Here is a 17,473-nt window from a genome sequence, read left to right on the forward strand (position 1 = left end):
CACTCTTTTTTATTAGGATGCTCCTTCAAATTACAAATTGCTTTATTGACAACTGGTTCTTTTATATTAAACATCCTTCCCTCTCCAATTAATTTGTCTATTATCTGCCCGACTTTCTGTCTCTTTCCTTTTTGGACGCAACTCCTTTAGATTACTTTACTGACATGCCAGTGGTTCTATTTTTACCTCTCCATCCTATTTCCCTAAGCTCTGCCCACTCTTGTTCTGCCTCTCTCCTTTAAAGGGGACATATTATACCACCAGGTTTGCGTGTGATTGGCCGCTACAGGCTGTTTTGAAAACCTGCCTCTTCTGACATCACAAGGGGAACGATCCTCCTAGATGTATGACGGGTAGATGAGCGACGTTTGCTACAGTCCACTCGGTAGGGCTGGTAGACTGATCTATCCAACACACATCTAGGTGGACACGCCCACTTGTGATGTCAGAAGAGGGAGATATTTCAAAACGGCTTGTAACGGCCAATCACACACACTTGTTTAGTGTCAAGGTTGCATTTGTTTGGCTCGGCATCATTGCAAATGAGGGTCACCCCTCAATTGATCTCTCGAGTATAAATAAACGTTGAATACGAAAAATGCAAAATAATGTGTCACCTTAAAACCACTTCACCGACCCCTGAACAAGGGGTTCTTCTTCGGCGGGCCAGCGGTTGTTACCTCCTCCTGACCTTTTCCCTCGGGTCTCTTTGGGTCCACAGAGACCGGCCACGTGGACCCTGAGCTCATCGACCGCTACAACAGCCCGGGATTCGTCGGGTGCCTGTCCAGGGTGCAGTTCAACGGCGTCGCGCCACTCAAGTACGCCCTCAGAACACCCGCCTCTTCGTTGGCCCCGCCCCCGGGAGCAGCAGCAGCAGCAGCCACAGCCGTCGGCCAATCAGAGGGACGCACGGTCTCACGGCAGCCAGCGTCCTACCAGGGCAAGCTAGTGGAGTCCAACTGCGGCGCTTCGCCTCTCTCCATCCCACCCATGTCGGCCGCAACGGACCCCTGGCATCTGGACAACACAGGTGGGCGGGACATCAGGGGATGGATGGAGATGTCAATCATGTTATCTTATTGCTAATAGGTTGCATTGTCAGTACGTGTATCATGCTATCTTATTGGAAGTTGATGCTGCTGGGAAATGTTTGAAGGTTCGTGATCCTTCCAGTAGGTAGATAAAGCTGTAATATTTTAATATATTACTTGGAATGTATGTATTCCTCGCTGTCTGAGTGTCAACAATACCATTTTGGTTGCATATACTTTTTGTGATTGGTTGTTGGTTTGGTGCAGGATATTTTACAAGTCACATATAATTGCGTTATGGAAAAAAGGTATATAAAACATATTAATTGTTTTATACATTGTTGTGGAAGTATGTCTTGCTCAAACTGTTGGGCAACTTGCTTGCCATACACATAGACTACTAATACACAAAAACACCTACACAAAACCAACCAGTTTCTAGTTTCCCATCCCACATCGATGGACATTGAAGTATGGACACTGCGGCTATATCCATTCCGAAAGTGCTTGGCTCCGAACTTGGCCTATCAGAATGCTGGACTGGGATATGAGGGAACCAATCAGGTTGATAGATGTGAACCTCCTGAGTGCTGACTCTCAGTCTTTGCTCCTCTGCTTGCGCTATAGATAGAGGATAATATCTGGCACGTCTTGCGTTTAGATTACTCTCCCTTTACTTATTTTTATATTTCCGCCTCGTCTCCTCTTCTTCTCCTGTTGTTTATTTTATTTCATCCCACATTTGTTCTACTTTCCGGCCCGTTTACTTACTGCCCTTTATTGTTCTTGCTTCTTCTGAATAATCTCATTTTACAGTGAAAATAGAATATGTTGGAATTGTTATATAATATATAAACTGTATATTGAGTATCTCTCTCAAAAACTCTCTCTTGAATCCCCACAAACACACACACATACCCACACTCACACAACCTATGATATTAACGCTGTCTCCCTTCCTCCTTCGTTTGTCCAACTTCTCCTAGTCATCCTCCTCCACCTCCACTTTTCTCTATCCCCCCCCCCCCCCCCCCCGCCCATCTACCTCAGCTCCCTGAGCCTCACTCCTCCTCTCTCTCCTCCTCTACTTTCATCCCTCCCTCCTGCGCTCATCTTTTCTTCTTACTAATTTTCTGCACCTCCCATGGGAGGCCTGGGTAATGCGGACTGAAGCAGAAATAGCTGCCAGCTCATTCCAGGGAATGTGTGTGTGTGTGTGTCTGTGCCTCCGTGTGTGTGTGTGTGTGTGTGTGTGTTGGTATATTCGCTTGTATGTGTATGTCTTGTATGCGTGTGTGTGCACTTACATGTGGTTGTGTTTCTGTGTGTGTGTGTATGCATGGGCAGGTTGCAAGGTCATGTTTTTAACCCTTCACTCCATCTCTTTGCGGTAAACACTGTGTGTGTGTGTGTGTGTGGGTGTGTGCGTGAGTTTGCGTGCGTGACATGAGAGTGTGTGCACGTGTGTGAAATTTATTGTCAATAAATCCGGACCAGCAGCGAACTTCCGCAGGAGGTCGATCACCATGATCGTCACTCTCTCCCTCTGCCTACACCTCGTTCGCCCACCCTTCTAGTACCCACACTACACACACACACGCATACACACACACACGCCAGCACACAGACACACACACATACACACGCACACACACACAAACACACACACACGCCTGCACACACACACACGCCTGCACACACACACACGCCTGCACACACACGCCTGCACACACACGCACAGACAAACAAACTCACACACATACAAACACACGCACACACACAGGCACACAAACACACACAAATACCCATGCACACACACATATATACACACAGACACACACACGCACATATGCACACTCACACACACACTCCCGTGCCCACAAAAACACATACACCCACGCACCCACGCACGCACACATTTACCTTGCGGAGCTGCCCATCCGCATAGCACAAGAGCCGACTGACGGAGACGTATCGCGTTGGCCAGAGGACGGCAGCAGTGAACACAATTAATCTCTGAACCCGGCCCCATAGCTCCTTAACGTAACACACCACACTCCACAACCCCCCCTGGGTCACTTCTACACACATAAGTAACCCAGGCTCCATACAGAGCCGCAGTCGCCCGCAGTGTGCAATGCATGCTTAGTATTTCTGTCGGTTGGTCTGCCACACTCACATTGTGTATTCATCACAAGTAGGAAGCGCCGGGGAATGACGTTGGCACACTCCACTAGCTTATGCAGATGGGTCTGAAGGTGGTATCGACAAATTATAGTTTCATATCAGTATTGTCCGTCCTTTCACTGCACTTTACGCAAACTGTACACTGACTGAGTAGAGGACAGACATTTTTTTCTGTATCCGAATAAAAAAGAAACACATTTATTTAAAAAAAAAAAATAATAAATACGAATATTTTTTATATAAAAAAGAAAACTGTATAGTTCAATCACCGGGGTTTCCAGATTTCCCTTGTGCTTGCTACTTTTCCAGCTGAAAGACAAATCATGACAGTGATGGAAAGAGGGGAGAATGAGTGGAGAATGACCAAGTTTTGTGTTTTCTTTGGTCAGATGCAGAGTTTCCCTTCAACGAAGAGAGAGTTGTCCCTGATGGCGTCAACAGAAACTCAGCCATCATCGGAGGTACAGTTGATTCACTAAATGTATGATGTCATTGTTTTTTACAGGTAAATGTACAGGTTAGGTAAAATTATAATAATCTCAGTGCATTAATCAGTGTTACCAACGATTTGCCGGGATCCCAAACATGTGTTGATGAAGTGATTTGATCGCAAATATGTTTTGAATCATTTGATTGGATCCCAAAACATATTATAAATTATTTAGTTTGGATTATGTCCCTACTGTGTCTACAAGCTGGATAAACAGATTTTAAATATAGTTCCCCACCCAACGAGTCTCCCCACGTCCTATGCGACCAAAGACCTTGACGTATGGTTTACACACCCATTTTGAGCGTGTAGATTTGCCTTCTATTGACGTCACTCTCATCGTTTGGGACTTTTGCAAGCAGCAGCAGAAACTATCGATATTTGGCACATTGAGGTTGGGAATTCAATGGCTGCCTTGCCTAGGGCCAAAACTTCTTAATTCATTCCCTAATAACTTTGAAATGAAATAAAACTGTCAAACGGGACCGCGCAAAATGCGTAATGTATATGAAGTAGCCACTATGATTCTAATAAAAAATATATTGGTTACATGTTAGTCTCTACCGCTCACCACCTATAGGCTGTTAAAGGAACTACATGTTAATCTCTTCGGCCAGGGCTTCACATTTGTCTTGATTATGACAGAAAGAAAATTGCATAACCATTAATTGTCATTAACTGATGCAATAATAATAATAATTACTATATAGCATTAGCGGAGGGGTCAGGGTCATAGGTACACTATTAAATTATGAATATAATATATTCTGAATATTTAATATATAAATGACTACCTAAGTTAACTAACCTTACTCAATGGTTCATCAATGTAATGTAAAATCTTACCACGGTGGTTTCCTTCGCCATTCCACCCCCTTCCCCCCCCCCACCAACACCTCCTCCGCCGGCCCCCTGCTGCAGGCATCATCGCCGTGGTGATCTTCACCATCCTGTGCACCCTGGTGTTCCTGATCCGCTACATGTTCCGCCACAAGGGCACCTACCACACCCACGAGGCCAAGGGTGCGGGCGCCGCGGGGGCAGAGGCCGGGGTGGGCGGGGAGTCGGCGGACACGGCCATCATCGGCACCGACAACCCGGAGACCATCGACGAGTCCAAGAAGGAGTGGTTCATCTAGACCCTGTGTGCAAACACCACCGGGGCGAGAGACATAGGGATGTAGTAGTGAGAGAGAGAGAGAGAGAGAGAGAGAGAGTGTGTGAGAGAGAGAGAGAATGGTAGACAATGGGAGAGAGAGAGGAAGTCAGAGATCCGTCCAACCACCATAAGACGGGGGTGGGAGGGGGGGGGGGGGAGACAAGAGGTTAAAGGTTTACATTCGATGACAGAAGGTCATCCACCGGGACAATGGCCTCCCGAATGAGGGGTAGGGATGCAATATCTTTTTTTTTTTTGTTTTTTGGTTGATTGATTTGTTTGTTTTATAAACCCCAGGACTTTAAGAAGGAGCATCCCGATGCGAGTTATTCAGAACGGAGCGAGGAGCGAGAGACTACACGCGTGTACATACTAACCGGCTCATCCTTCTTTGTATTGTGCTTGGGAGTTTTCAGGAGTCCTTTGAATACTGTATATGAACAATAATTATAACTATTGGGTGGCGTACTAGCACCAATTTATTGCCGGTCTTGATTTGTTTGTTTTTTGGTTTTGTCCTTTTCCTTTTTTACAAGAAAATCTATAAAATTGATCAAAAACCATGCCAAACCCCCCCTTTTTTAACGAGGCTGTGGTAAACACAGTCTTCAGACCCTGCATCGCCCATATCCATGGAGGGCTACCCTAGTCCGCAGCCACCTGGACGGGGGATATGGAGTTGAAACACGGATGCCAAATGTCACTCTGTAAATACGTCGTGAAATGTTGTTTTCTTTTCTTTTTCTTTTCTAAAAGTTATATGGAGAGATCTAGGCATAATACGTTTACGCAATTTAGGTAATGTCCATACCTATAGATATATATATATATATATACATAGGCCTACATATAAATGACTTGACATTATATTTGATTCATCGCATTGTATTCCTGAAAGCGAAGAGAAGAGTTTAACGAGAGCTCGGAATGGGTGTGGTTCGATGGTGGACGTAGTGTTGTGGGGGGGGGGGGGTTGGGGGAGGTGGGTGGAGAAGGAAGGCATCAAGATGTCATTCAGTATTTTCCAATCATTGTGAGTTTCTGTTGAGCAGGGGGCAGCTTTCTTTCTTGGACCATGTGAAGGTATATTTTCTAATCAAACCTCGGCCAAAGACGCGAGTCTTCATTCACAAACCCTCCTGGCTTCGAATTGAGGTTGGCAACTGTCGGGAGGCCTGTGTGGTGACAGGCCGCCACCAGGGGGAGTAGTGGTGCCATGAGCATAATAAGTTGTTACATTTTGGGTTAGGTGCGATGCCAGAGTCTTTCCCAGCTGGTTTACAACACTTGTCGCGCGGCATCACCCCTCTTACAAAGCCTTTCTCCAGACCCCGTAAACGTCGCCTGGCGTTTTTCTTGAACCCAGTCCAACATGAGTTACAGCTCCAACTATGACACTCAAGTCTGATGTTAAATGGCTGAGTAATCCATTGTGCCTTCGAGGTGTTTAGCCATTCAGCCTTCCCCCGTGAAGTCTGCACATACACGCCAACTGTAGGCTAAACGCTGTGGTCACGTGAGAAGAATTAAAGCTTAATTTATTGTGTTTTTTACTGTGGCATGATTTGAAGGCCTTGGGCGACATTGTCAACTGAATATTTGCATTGATAAACGACTGACCCTCCGCAGCCCGTGTCAGACACATATCATACGAGGGTCAATGGCTCTTGGTTGCATGTTAACTTCGACTCTCCCTGCAGAAGAACAGAACCGCTGTTGTCCAACAGACTCCCACTTAAAAGACATAATTTTTCTTCTCATTTTTTTCTAATTATACTTTATTGTGGTTGTTTTAGGCCTATGCTATTGTTGTTCCCAGCTTTTACGGTGTAACAGGCCAAACGGTACAACTGCCATTGTTTTTGTGTCCTGTACTTTTGAGTTGTGATATCTCTCAATACATGAATGGTTTCTTATGTCAGTGTTCCTTGTCCTTTCGAGTGCTAATCACATATAGCTTGAACCCGAGTTAGCGGTGTTGGCAGTCCCGCCATCCGTAGACGGCAACATTTCGTCAGGGCCTCGAAGAAGGTGCTAGTTCAGTCTAAAACAAAACTTCAATCAATTCCAGGACTATACTCTACAAAAAAGAGTGTTACACAAGCGACTTTGATTCTGGAGCTGTTTAACTCGCCCGACTCATCGCAGGAATCGTTACACCGTCCATCCCTCCCCCCATCTCCCACACACGTACACAAACAAGCATACAGATGTTATGCATTGGGTCAGAATGATGATCAGAACAGAATCATATCTATGAGTTATATTAAGTTCAATAAACGTCTTTTGATCCTATGTGCCGAGTCTTTCTCTGTTCACCCCTGCCTCCCTCCCTTCTTAAACGGGCCTACGTGATCACAACTGAACAAAGCCCAGAGAAGCGAACAGCAACAACTTTATAAATAATATAAGTAGCTTACTAAAAGGTCTAGGGACAGCCAAAAACGGAATGAATGCTTGAAGCAGAAGCCATTCTAGAGACCGGTGGGACCTCGGGCAGTAAATGGACTACTTCTTACTGGCTTCCAGGGCAATTTTGTAAAGCGAGGCGTCCCCAGTGGAGCCCAATTCGACTTGGGCAGCTGCCGACTCTGCCTGTCAGAAAAAAGGGCCCGTTTATAAAGCGTCGTTGGCTGAGGCTCTCGCTCTGGATTAGCTCACCGCTTCTCCTTTGGTTCTAGGGCCGGTGTAAGTACCATATTGGCTCGGCTACCAGATCGGCTCGGGGTCCGTCGTCTGCTGATTACGTCACACAATACGCTATCTACAGCAATAAGGTCTTTTATGGCTTAAATTAAAGAGCCTGTAATGATCTTTCATTTTGAACATAGACCATTCCCAACCTATCTGTATGGATAGTTTTCTTCTAAAAACAAAACATCCCTCGGAATCATCTTGGCTGTTAAAATAAGCCGTCCGTGTTGCCAGATTGGGCACATTTTCAGCCTGATTTGGCTACTTTGAATCACGTTAGGCTGAAAAAAACGGGAATATGCCCAATCTGGCAACACAAACCGAAACTAGACAGACCTACTCGCGCTCACACATGTGCTGCTGTGGTTGCTATGACGACAGCCAGAGCTACAGCACAAAACAGCCAATCACAACTGTCCCTTAGCAGCCAATCACAATGTAGCCTACGCCCATTCAAGCGTACAGCCAATGATATTGTGTAACGTAATCAGCAGACGACGGACCCCGAGCCGATCTGGTAGCCGAGCACTTACACTGGCCACAGACTGGTCCCAGTCTTTACGCAGTCAGTCGCTAGCAACATTTGCAGATTGGTTTACTGCTACTTCCGAGTTATTATCCTCATGTTTACCACAATTACGGCCAGAGTTTGGGGTCGTTTATCCCGTTAGACTTGGCAGATATTGATTACATAGGCCAGTAGGGACTATCAGATTGAGGTTAAATTGCATACTTAATATTGGAAGCCAAACAAGATATAATGGGGGCTGAATTGGATAAATCACAGGCTCACATTACAGGACAATGATTTTGTGCTAGCTCCATCTATATGGTTGGATATTGGCCACTGCCAGCCACATGTTATGAAACTGGTCAAAGGTAGACAATGCAGTCCTTCGTTTTGGCAACTGGGACAAAAATGTGTGACAAATCAAACTATATACAGAGTTCACAACTGTACAGATAAGACCAATGCTGTCGTACATGCATATATTGATTTCATATACCCAGCATTTTTTAAATGCCAACAGTTTCCACTATTTATATAGTCCGTGTTTAGTAATGTGGACCGCAACTTTTGTTTCCGTTTTTTTATAATACAGAAAAACAACTTTGTAATTAAAAGGCCTTTATTTAACCAAAGCAAAATTAAGCAAACAGTAAAAAGATAATCGAATAAAAATGGTTCATGACGCGTGTATGGGGAGTGTGTTCTTTGTGGGAGTCCCAGCCCCCGTTTAAGAATCATACATCTTTCTAAAATCTCTTTATCAAACCCTTTGTCAACCATCATGCTACAGCAAAATAAGCCAAGAGACAAAGGCTATGAGTGAGTGATTGCTCGTTGATATGCTCATGAGCGGGGAGCGCAGTCTCCTAGTGGTACCGCTCCAGGGACAGAGCGCTCTGAGCTGAAACGGTTTCGGACTTCTACAGCAGGAGCAGTGTGTCGGATTTCGGGCAGTCCTTTAGGCTTCAGGGCATTCGCCTGTAAGCAAAGAAACAAAAAAAAATGAAACGCAAAAAAAAAAAAAGTCATACAGGAAATTACGTGCAGATGCACGCTTTTGTGGTGCGTGGCTAGCTAGTCCTGCAACATGGATAACAGGCTGGAGTAGACGTACCGTTAGGGGGCAGCATGACGATGTTGTCGGCCAGAACGCCCTGATCCAGGGAGAATTGATGGAATCTCTGGGTCACCGCTGCACCCACCTCGGGTGTTCGGCCTGGGCAATAATTAAATAAATCCATGTAATTTAACCCCACGATAGGAACATATGTTTCTGTCCCAAGAAGATAACAATACAACAATGACCCTGTGTGCCGGAAGAAGTTGATATGGAAAGGCGTCAGTGACGCTGCTTACTGAAGAGCTTGTTCAGGACCTCCGATACTCCGTCCTTGGTCTTGACGTTGTAGACCACCGCGTGCTCGGCGTACTGGACGTCGATGAAGATCATGTCGTTGTCGTTGCCCCAGGCTGAGTAAGGAAGCATGGCTCATCAGCACATTTCAATCAGTGTGGATGTGTCTAGTTAGGCGTGCTCATGTGCGCGGGTGTTTTCCTAAATCTGCGCGCGTGCGTGTTAGTATATTGTGCGTGTTATTTTCTGCCTGCATACTCTCATACCTTCGCTGTGGAAGAAGAATTTTCCAGGAGTCGCGGTTTTACTCGCCAAGTGAGACATTCTCCAGCAGCTTCCATCGGCACTGAAACAGAAAGTGATTGAATCTCTAGCCAACCCAACAGACCCACCCGATAAGGGTGACATGTCCCCGAGTTAAAAGGTACTACACTCACTTCAAATGGGTGTGGGCGACCTGCAGATCTGCCTCCGCAGTGGGGACCATCACGGCGATGCCCGTCTTCATGCCGGCCTTGTTGTTCACAAACCACGGAGCGTTGGTGGCGAAACCAACCAGATACCACCTTCCATTGACCTAAGAAAGAGAAAGAGAAATGAATGAGCCAACTCAAATTAGGGGGTACTTTTCAGAACCTTAAATTGTGTACGCCTCAATCCTATGCTGCATTACTTTTTATACATTTGTCTTTTCTATTTAACTCATCTTCATATTTAATGAGTAACCAACACAATTCTCAATTCCTCACTCTGCCCTTTTATCATCTACTTTTCATTGATTCTTGATAATCTATGGCTTGTTCTATCCATATTTTAAAATGCATAATAGCAATTCAAAGAGTTTCATACTATACTTCCTGAATGAGGTATAATGCTAGTTCATACTATCGACAGCACAAAAAAGGTCAAATTGGTGTGCTTGTGGATGATGGCTGGTTCAAGCAGCCTCACCTGGCCAGGTCTGAATAGACTCATGGGCTGGGGGAGGCTGCTGCACACCAGTTGCACATGGAATGATCAAGGTGCACACAGTTTCACTTGATGGCAACATGGAACACACGGCCATTTGTCATCACCGCCCTGTATCCTTTGTTCGAAAGAGCCCAGTAAAACCACGATAAGTTGTCTTTGTAACAAGCAGTAACCGACAAATACATTTGCACACATTGTTCAAATCTCTGCAGACCCGATGATGTAACCCTTTTATTCTGCTGGACTACAGCATGTGGTTCTCTCCGTCTTACCCGAGTCACGTCAAAGTCGGCCGCGGGCGTCACATCGGCGCAGACACTCAGCACACACAGCAGGGCTGCCAGTGACCTGAGCAGGGAGTTCGTCATGGTCCTTGCTGATGGGGGGGTTCCTTCAGCGAGTGGAGGGGCTTCGGAAAGAATGAGGTGAAGGATCACAGAGCATTGGACCTCTTTATATAGGGTCCTACTTCAGTCCCCTCCCCCTCTTCTCTCTCCTCCTACTGTCTCCAACAGTCCTCCCAGAGGGGCTGGATAGACACACGCACACACACGCACACACACAATCAGTGCTGACCCTGTTTTGTTCTAAGAGGTCTTTGGCACTCACCAGTAGGAATGCTAATCTCAGCCGTTGCATAATCAGACATGCAAATGAGATTGCCTAAAAAGGCCCAAAAGAAAATCATTTAGCTGTGTGTGTGTGTGTGTGTGTGTGTGTGTGTGTGTGTGTGTGTGTGTGTGTGTGTGTGTGTGTGTGTGTGTGTGTGTGTGTGTGTGTGTGTGTGTGTGTGTGTGTGTAGGGGGGGGGCTGGGGATTCCTGCAATGGTTGTTGTATGTAAAATCCATAGTTTTTCCAACTGATTATTTCGCATCCTACATGCTGGGGAAACCCAGATTTTCATTTTCACATTCTTTAATGTGGCTTTTATGGTTTTCTTTCTGTTCAAGAAAGATATGCATAGATTTGTGAGCAATTCTCTCCTTATTGGTGATTAATATGTTTGACTATTGTGTATTTAGAAAACATTGTCAGGACAGGCACATTTTCAGTTATATCACAGACACACGCACACACGCACACACACACTCACTCACTGGGGTGCCAAGAAGGGGTTAGGTAATCTCAATAGTTTTGTAACCAAACTCTGCAACCCCCCCTACCCCCTCTTTTGCTTCCTCATCTGTTCTTCATTTGTTCTATCGGAAATTGAAATGCAGTATAAATCTCAGCAAAGGATATTAAAATATGTCCTCGCATATTGGATGTTGCTGTACTGATGTGGGTTATGTATTTGTACTTAAAAAAAAAAAAGAAGAGTCCAATCTTCAATCAACAATTCTACCTGTACTCCTAAAAAACACTACTTGAACGAAATAGAAGTTGTTTATTCAGCTAATTTTTATTTAATGTCCTCCATGAAGTGGGTTGAGTAGGATCTTTGTGTGCCTGGCCTCAGCACGTAGGGATGCAATCTATGAAAAAGAAAAAAAACTGTTATAATATCGACTTATTATACAAAGCGGCAAAGGACCTAGTTTATCAACCTCACTTTTATTTAACTTTGGTTATGAAACCTTGCAAATTGTCCATGGCTGTTGCATAACATGTCCCGAAGCTCATGTCAAGCTGAGAGGAGGGGGGGGGGGGAGTAGGATCCATGGTATATAAGGTTATGTAAATAGGTGGAGTTCTGGCCCAAACTCGTCTCTTACATTTGCATCATCATCTGGCTTTGTTGCCCTGTTCACCTTTTTCAAAGCACATTTTGGGGAACTTGCATATATGTGTCTCTTCTTTGGATTCATTTGACTTACCTATAACATGGTCTTTGGTTACAGAATCACAGTGACCTGCAGATAAATGACAGTTTTCCCTTTCGTGAGGAATGCATATCTACAAAAACACTCATACATTTGCAGGAATGCTAGAGATGAGAAGTGAGTATGTGTTAGTTTAATTTATGCACATTTTATTTATATTTAGAAAATAATGTGTTTGAATGTAGTCTACCGGAAATGTGTTTGCTGACAGAAAATTACGATTTTGTTTCCCCAGACTGGATGTGGACTTACCGAAGGTGGGGAAGGGGAAGAGGTAGGCCAAACTCATTCCCTTCTCCTGAGCAAGCGTCTCAAACTTGGTCAACATGGGCTCGGAGAGATTGACTGTAGAGCGACCTGTTTGACCAATCAAACATAATCAACTGTGTGTGTGTGTGTGTGTGTGTGTGTGTGTGTGTGTGTGTGTGTGTGTGTGTGTGTGTGTGTGTGTGTGTGTGTGTGTGTGTGTGTGTGTGATTTCAACTATTGAGTATCACTCAGCCCTTATGAAGTACAGATAAAGTGGCGGTCGCATAACTCAAGGACTCACCGTAGAGTTTGGCAGTAATCTTGCCTTTCTTATGGTAGAGGATAAAAGCATAAGCATTATCCAACTCCATAATGATAACGTCCGTGCCGGGCTCAGAAACAGAATTTCCTTTGATACAAAAGGACAGAATGTACTCAGTTTCTGAAGACAATGAATATTTACTTACATGTTACCATCCAATCCGATAGGATTTACATTTAATAATAACCATAGTATTTTTGACATGCAAAATTATCACAATAGAACATTGCCAAAACATGGACATACATTTGAATGGTGATTAATAATAATATGTATTGCTGCATGTGTGGGTAAAGGACACAGAGAGCGACATTGGGTACCTTTAAGAATGTAGCGTCCATTCGTTTTAGTAGGATAGTATTTCTGTAATATCTCCCAACAATCATGATTACTGAGGAGACGAAGTTTAACAGTCGCTGTTAGTGTAGGACATGTCGACGTACATAGCGCCCTCTAGTGGTACACTGAGGTAGAACTGACAACAACATCACAAACACAGAAGAAGGAAAAATGGTGTGCATGTTCGTACTCGGGTGTATGTGTGTTCCTGTGCGTGGCTTTGTGCTGTTTGTGTGCGTGCGTGTGTGTTTATTTGCACACTTCCACATGTGTATACGTCGACGTCATGGTCCATATACTCACAAGCGTGTTTTGGTGCTGACAGAAACTGGGGAGGATTCCTGCTCAGGAGGGGTTAGGTTTATGACTGTGGCCTCAGAGGAGGCGCCCTGCTGTAGCTGGTGGGGGCACGTTGAGGCCAGGTTGAGAAGGTACCACTTGCCCCACATCTTGCGGGCACAGCACCAGAGGAAGAAGCAGATGGGAGTCAGACAACGTAGCTAAAGGTTCAGGTGCTGCGAGGATGTTTCTTCTAGAAATGTTAGCCAATACTGCCAACGCTACGTTTATGATGTACAGTTTTTATGTATACTCGTCGGGAATGTCATCATTAATAACATTAGAACCAGCATTTATTTTGTCCTTCTGAAAATTCAAATAATCAATCAGAAATAAGTGATAAATGATGTTGTGTGGTTACTTAACACTTGTTCACTCAGTGTTATAAGGCAGTGACCGGATTGATCAATATTGCAGTGTTGCTGTGTGTTTATCGGTTGTTGCTGTGAAACCCTGTCAGACAGTGACAGACTGTGCAAAGGTCAGATAATGGTCCTGTATGCTATTGACTTAGGTTCTTAAAGCCGTATATTTGCAATTTATCTAATAGCTTTTCTAACTGAGCCTGTGCGGTAGCAGCTTTGAGCAAGAGGTCCTGCTCCCTTAAGAACTGCATTTGTATTCACTGTAAGTCACTTTGGAGGAAAGTTTCCCCTAAATAGTATCAACTGACTTTGTGTGATGTTTTCTTGTGTTGGGTTGTTTTATTAAAATTTTTCCTTAACAGCATGAAACATGGGTTTTTCTTTTGCAAAGTTACACTCAAGTTTTTGAAAATCATCAAGGAATCATTCCCAGACGTAATGAAAACCATCTTGGAAATCCAATGACTTTTAAAAATAACAAAGGCAAATCAAGTCTTTAAGTCTTTACGACATAATACGGACAACCTCAATCGGTTGGTGGATACAGTGTTCCTACCTTTGACATGTCTATCGGTGGTGCGCCTGGGCTCCGTTCTACGGCGCTGGGGGTCGGGGCCGGTTTCCTCGGCTTTCTCACGATTCGCTCGCGTTCTTTAGCTACCCCGGCATCCGTGGTCCCCCACAGACAGACACACAGAAGCACCACCGCCAGCGTCACGCGATGCCGTACTCCAGTCATGGTTGAAGAGATCAAGGGCCAGCTCCTAAGAACTTCAAAATCGTCCTCCTCCAAAGGGGTTTTATTTAATATCTTTTTCTTTTATCAGGGGATGAGGTTCTTATTTTTTGGTTTCTGCTATGCTCTGCCCTGACATACAAACAGACAGAGAGAGAGAGCTGGGCGATAAACCATGAGGAGTTACACATTTACTCAATGGCACCAGAAGTTCTGTTGTGTTTACATTTCATTTACAGGATGTCTCATGTTGAACTGGGTTGAAACCTGTGATTCGCAAACTTGAATATTCTAGGATTGCGGTTGAAGTCAGGGTGAAAACCTTTTTCTTTTTAAGTTTGGTTCACAAACCGTTTGACTTATTATGGCAAAAAATCATGAATTGAATTGCAAAGATTTATTGATCTATTATTTATTAAACCAATGCTTTCAATAGAGCATATTGAACCATGCATGTACCAGTCTATTGTTTAACAAGCAAAATCCGCCATTTTCACTGTTCACAAAAACAAATTCTAATCATCTGTAGGAAGTGAGTAATAAAAGTGAAAAAGTAATACATAAATCAGAATTGAACATCAGTGTAAATGTTACAATGAATGTATTGTGTTAAAAAGGACAATTTCCTTGGGTATTTTCATCTTCCTGGTGAAGACAGCTTCCAGAAGATTCTACTCGTTCTTGTCTTCCGGGTTGTTTTCCCGGGCTTTGAACTGAAGGGCCACACTGTTGATACAGAAGCGCTGGCCACTGGGGTCCGGTCCGTCGTCAAACACATGGCCCAAGTGGGCATCGCACTGTGTCACACACAGACACAGACAGACAGACAGACAGACAGACAGACAGACAGACAGACAGACAGACAGACAGACAGACAGACAGACAGACAGACAGACAGACACAACACAATTTGCCTGATTAGGGGAAGAGGGTCTAACTGTTCTATCTTTCCCAGCGTCTATAAATAGGTTCTGGTGGCAGTGTTTAGGCCGTTCTAAGTTGGAGCTGACTAAAAACACCTTCAGCTCTCGCCCCAGAAAAAAACGGTGGTATAAGGGTCGTTACTTTATTTCAGATTTTCAGTCTTTATATCTTTGGGAAGTCGTCAACCAATCAGTCCTTAAAAAAAATAAAGGATGGTACGTTTATTTACCCCTAATCTTGAAACCGGTTTGGCCCGGTATAGGATACTTTTCGTTTAGGTCTGTGTCCCTGAGTGCAACATTTTCTATGCTTAACCTAAAGGGTGGCATCATAACACTTATTTAAGAAACCTGCGATATGTCTTCACCAAGAATCCAACTCACGATTTTGCACAGCACCTCGGTCCCGGCGCTGCCCAGGCTGTTGTCAGGGCGACGTGTTACACAGGCGTGGCTCTCGTCCCGCCCCCACGTCCCATGGGCCTCTGTGAACGATGGCCAGCCAGTCCCGGAGTCATACTTGGCCTCTGAACTAACCAGAGACAAGGGCTGCGGTCAATATCCGCCTTATATGGTCATAGACCACGGAGGGAATGCTGTGGATGAGGTGATAAATGGGTATGTTTGAAAAACAAAATGAATTCATATATACTTATAAGTATTTTGGAATTTACCCTGGATGTATTCAGTTATTTTAATTCATTATTACATTAATTAATATATTATTATTAATTCAATTTTTGGGGGGGGATAAGTCGGATATTTTGTCTTTTGCAACAGCTTGTTCCAACCAAATAATTTGATTGGACAATCCAATAAGTGTTGATAAAGAGCCCTATAGGGACTTTTAACTAAACAGCTATCACTCCTAAATGTTTTCTCTGCTCCCGGGTAGTTTCTTGTAGTTTCGGTGATAGGATACCTGAAGACCGGAGATTCACAGCAGACGCAGTGGTACATCCCCACCTCATTATGGTTCAGGTAGATCCCGCTGAAAGGCTACGAATACACACACAATTTCCAGTAAGTGGAAAAAGGGAAATCAATATAATAATCAATGATATCTTCCAAAATGTTTATTTAAACATCATGAACTCGGTCAGAAGAAGTCCACTTTACACAGCACATTGGTCAGATAGTTTTCCTCAGTGGTCGATATATTTGGTTTTAGAGTCCACTTTACACAGCACATTGGTCAGATAGTTTTCCTCAGTGGTCTATATATTTTGTTTTCATATTGATGCTTGTTTGTGGATCATGTTTGGTACGGGTCTCTTACCACTTCTGTCCCCTTCTCTCTGGTGACAACGTATTGTTCTGGACTAAGTTTCTTTTGCCAGTCGGTGGTCTCATCGTAGCGAGTCAGCGACCTCAGTCCTAACAGAGCGGTCGGGAAAGCATATAGCTGTTCAATGGGGACACACTTGTTGATTTGCATTCAGATGTGCTGCAGGCTCAACGATGCGGCTGTTATTGGCAATTTGTCAGTGTTTTAATCGATTGAAGAGGACAACATTGAAAACCCCCAAAAAAACTGCAGCCTGGCAATGGTTCGCAGCTAAAGGCAATGTGACCCCTTAACCATGCATGCCCATAAAAGTAAAACGGATCAAATAAACGTTCTTCCAGTACCTTGACTTGTGGAGAGGGGTCGAATGAGGACCGGAGTTCTGGTTAATGAGATCGAGGACTTGGCGCTCGCCCGTTGAGAAACAAGGGAAGAGATCCGAGCTAAGAGACGGGACATGTTTTCCTCCTGTACTGTTTGCCTCTCGCTGTTCTGAAGTCAAGTGCAGCGCAGAGCACAATCAGTGTCGCCCATGGTGCAATACTGTCGCTGGCTTATTCAGGACCATGCAAGCTTAAACCGCTTTTATTCTGCGCAGACGTCTGCACTAGGACTCCTAATGCATGGTGGTCGGTCCAATCATAAAACAGTCTTATCTATATTATCTGGGTAAAAGTTGAACCAAAG

General features: G+C 44.4%; 4 protein-coding genes across 4 annotated transcripts in view; 1 reads left to right on the top strand and 3 right to left on the bottom strand.

The window, feature by feature from the left end:
• The window catches only part of cntnap2a (contactin associated protein 2a), a 206,423-nt gene extending 199,258 nt beyond the window's left edge, over positions 1 to 7,165 (top strand). Inside the window, 3 exon segments of the mRNA XM_060045779.1 lie at positions 722 to 1,033; positions 3,611 to 3,682; positions 4,633 to 7,165. Of these exon segments, the coding sequence (XP_059901762.1) occupies positions 722 to 1,033; positions 3,611 to 3,682; positions 4,633 to 4,850 (602 nt within the window). The 3' untranslated portion in view covers positions 4,851 to 7,165.
• A 1,511-nt stretch (positions 7,166 to 8,676) lies between these two features.
• Positions 8,677 to 11,076, bottom strand: LOC132452850 (lipocalin-like). The gene is made up of 6 exons (XM_060045666.1): positions 10,674 to 11,076; positions 9,867 to 10,006; positions 9,696 to 9,775; positions 9,432 to 9,545; positions 9,190 to 9,291; positions 8,677 to 9,053 (listed from the first exon to the last, which is right to left on the bottom strand). The coding sequence occupies exons 1-6, from the start codon at positions 10,767 to 10,769 to the stop codon at positions 9,034 to 9,036; spliced, it is 552 nt and encodes a 183-aa protein (XP_059901649.1). The 5' UTR covers positions 10,770 to 11,076; the 3' UTR covers positions 8,677 to 9,033.
• Positions 11,077 to 11,774: 698 nt separating this feature from the next.
• Positions 11,775 to 14,774, bottom strand: LOC132452848 (complement component C8 gamma chain-like). The gene is made up of 7 exons (XM_060045664.1): positions 14,396 to 14,774; positions 13,439 to 13,584; positions 13,117 to 13,187; positions 12,776 to 12,883; positions 12,478 to 12,582; positions 12,220 to 12,255; positions 11,775 to 11,877 (listed from the first exon to the last, which is right to left on the bottom strand). Exons 1-7 carry the CDS (start codon positions 14,576 to 14,578, stop codon positions 11,858 to 11,860), a joined length of 669 nt encoding a protein of 222 aa, XP_059901647.1. The 5' UTR covers positions 14,579 to 14,774; the 3' UTR covers positions 11,775 to 11,857.
• Positions 14,775 to 14,971: 197 nt separating this feature from the next.
• msrb2 (methionine sulfoxide reductase B2) lies at positions 14,972 to 17,405 on the bottom strand. Its single transcript, XM_060045665.1, has 5 exons — positions 17,131 to 17,405; positions 16,778 to 16,875; positions 16,421 to 16,497; positions 15,883 to 16,030; positions 14,972 to 15,372 (listed from the first exon to the last, which is right to left on the bottom strand). Exons 1-5 carry the CDS (start codon positions 17,243 to 17,245, stop codon positions 15,247 to 15,249), a joined length of 564 nt encoding a protein of 187 aa, XP_059901648.1. The 5' UTR covers positions 17,246 to 17,405; the 3' UTR covers positions 14,972 to 15,246.
• Between the last annotated feature and the right edge of the window lie 68 nt (positions 17,406 to 17,473).

Source organism: Gadus macrocephalus, chromosome 23 (assembly GCF_031168955.1).
Source record: "Gadus macrocephalus chromosome 23, ASM3116895v1".
In the NCBI taxonomy this organism is placed as follows: domain Eukaryota; kingdom Metazoa; phylum Chordata; class Actinopteri; order Gadiformes; family Gadidae; genus Gadus; species Gadus macrocephalus.

Excerpts from the sequence above, each read along its gene's own strand:
- msrb2 (XM_060045665.1), bottom strand. The coding sequence starts at position 17,245 with ATGTCCCGTCTCTTAGCTCGGATCTCTTCCCTTGTTTCTCAACGGGCG. Across the intron at positions 16,876-17,130 it reads ACCCCTCTCCACAAGTCAAG|GACTGAGGTCGCTGACTCGC; the intron begins GTACTGGAAGAA and ends CCGCTCTGTTAG. Across the intron at positions 15,373-15,882 it reads CCGAGGTGCTGTGCAAAATC|TGCGATGCCCACTTGGGCCA; the intron begins GTGAGTTGGATT and ends TGTGTGACACAG.
- LOC132452850 (XM_060045666.1), bottom strand. The coding sequence starts at position 10,769 with ATGACGAACTCCCTGCTCAGGTCACTGGCAGCCCTGCTGTGTGTGCTG. Across the intron at positions 9,546-9,695 it reads ATTCTTCTTCCACAGCGAAG|CCTGGGGCAACGACAACGAC; the intron begins GTATGAGAGTAT and ends TTCCTTACTCAG. Across the intron at positions 9,054-9,189 it reads CGTCATGCTGCCCCCTAACG|GCGAATGCCCTGAAGCCTAA; the intron begins GTACGTCTACTC and ends CTTTGCTTACAG.
- LOC132452848 (XM_060045664.1), bottom strand. The coding sequence starts at position 14,578 with ATGACTGGAGTACGGCATCGCGTGACGCTGGCGGTGGTGCTTCTGTGT. Across the intron at positions 12,583-12,775 it reads GATTACTGCCAAACTCTACG|GTCGCTCTACAGTCAATCTC; the intron begins GTGAGTCCTTGA and ends TTGGTCAAACAG. Across the intron at positions 12,256-12,477 it reads CTTCCCCTTCCCCACCTTCG|GTCACTGTGATTCTGTAACC; the intron begins GTAAGTCCACAT and ends ATTTATCTGCAG.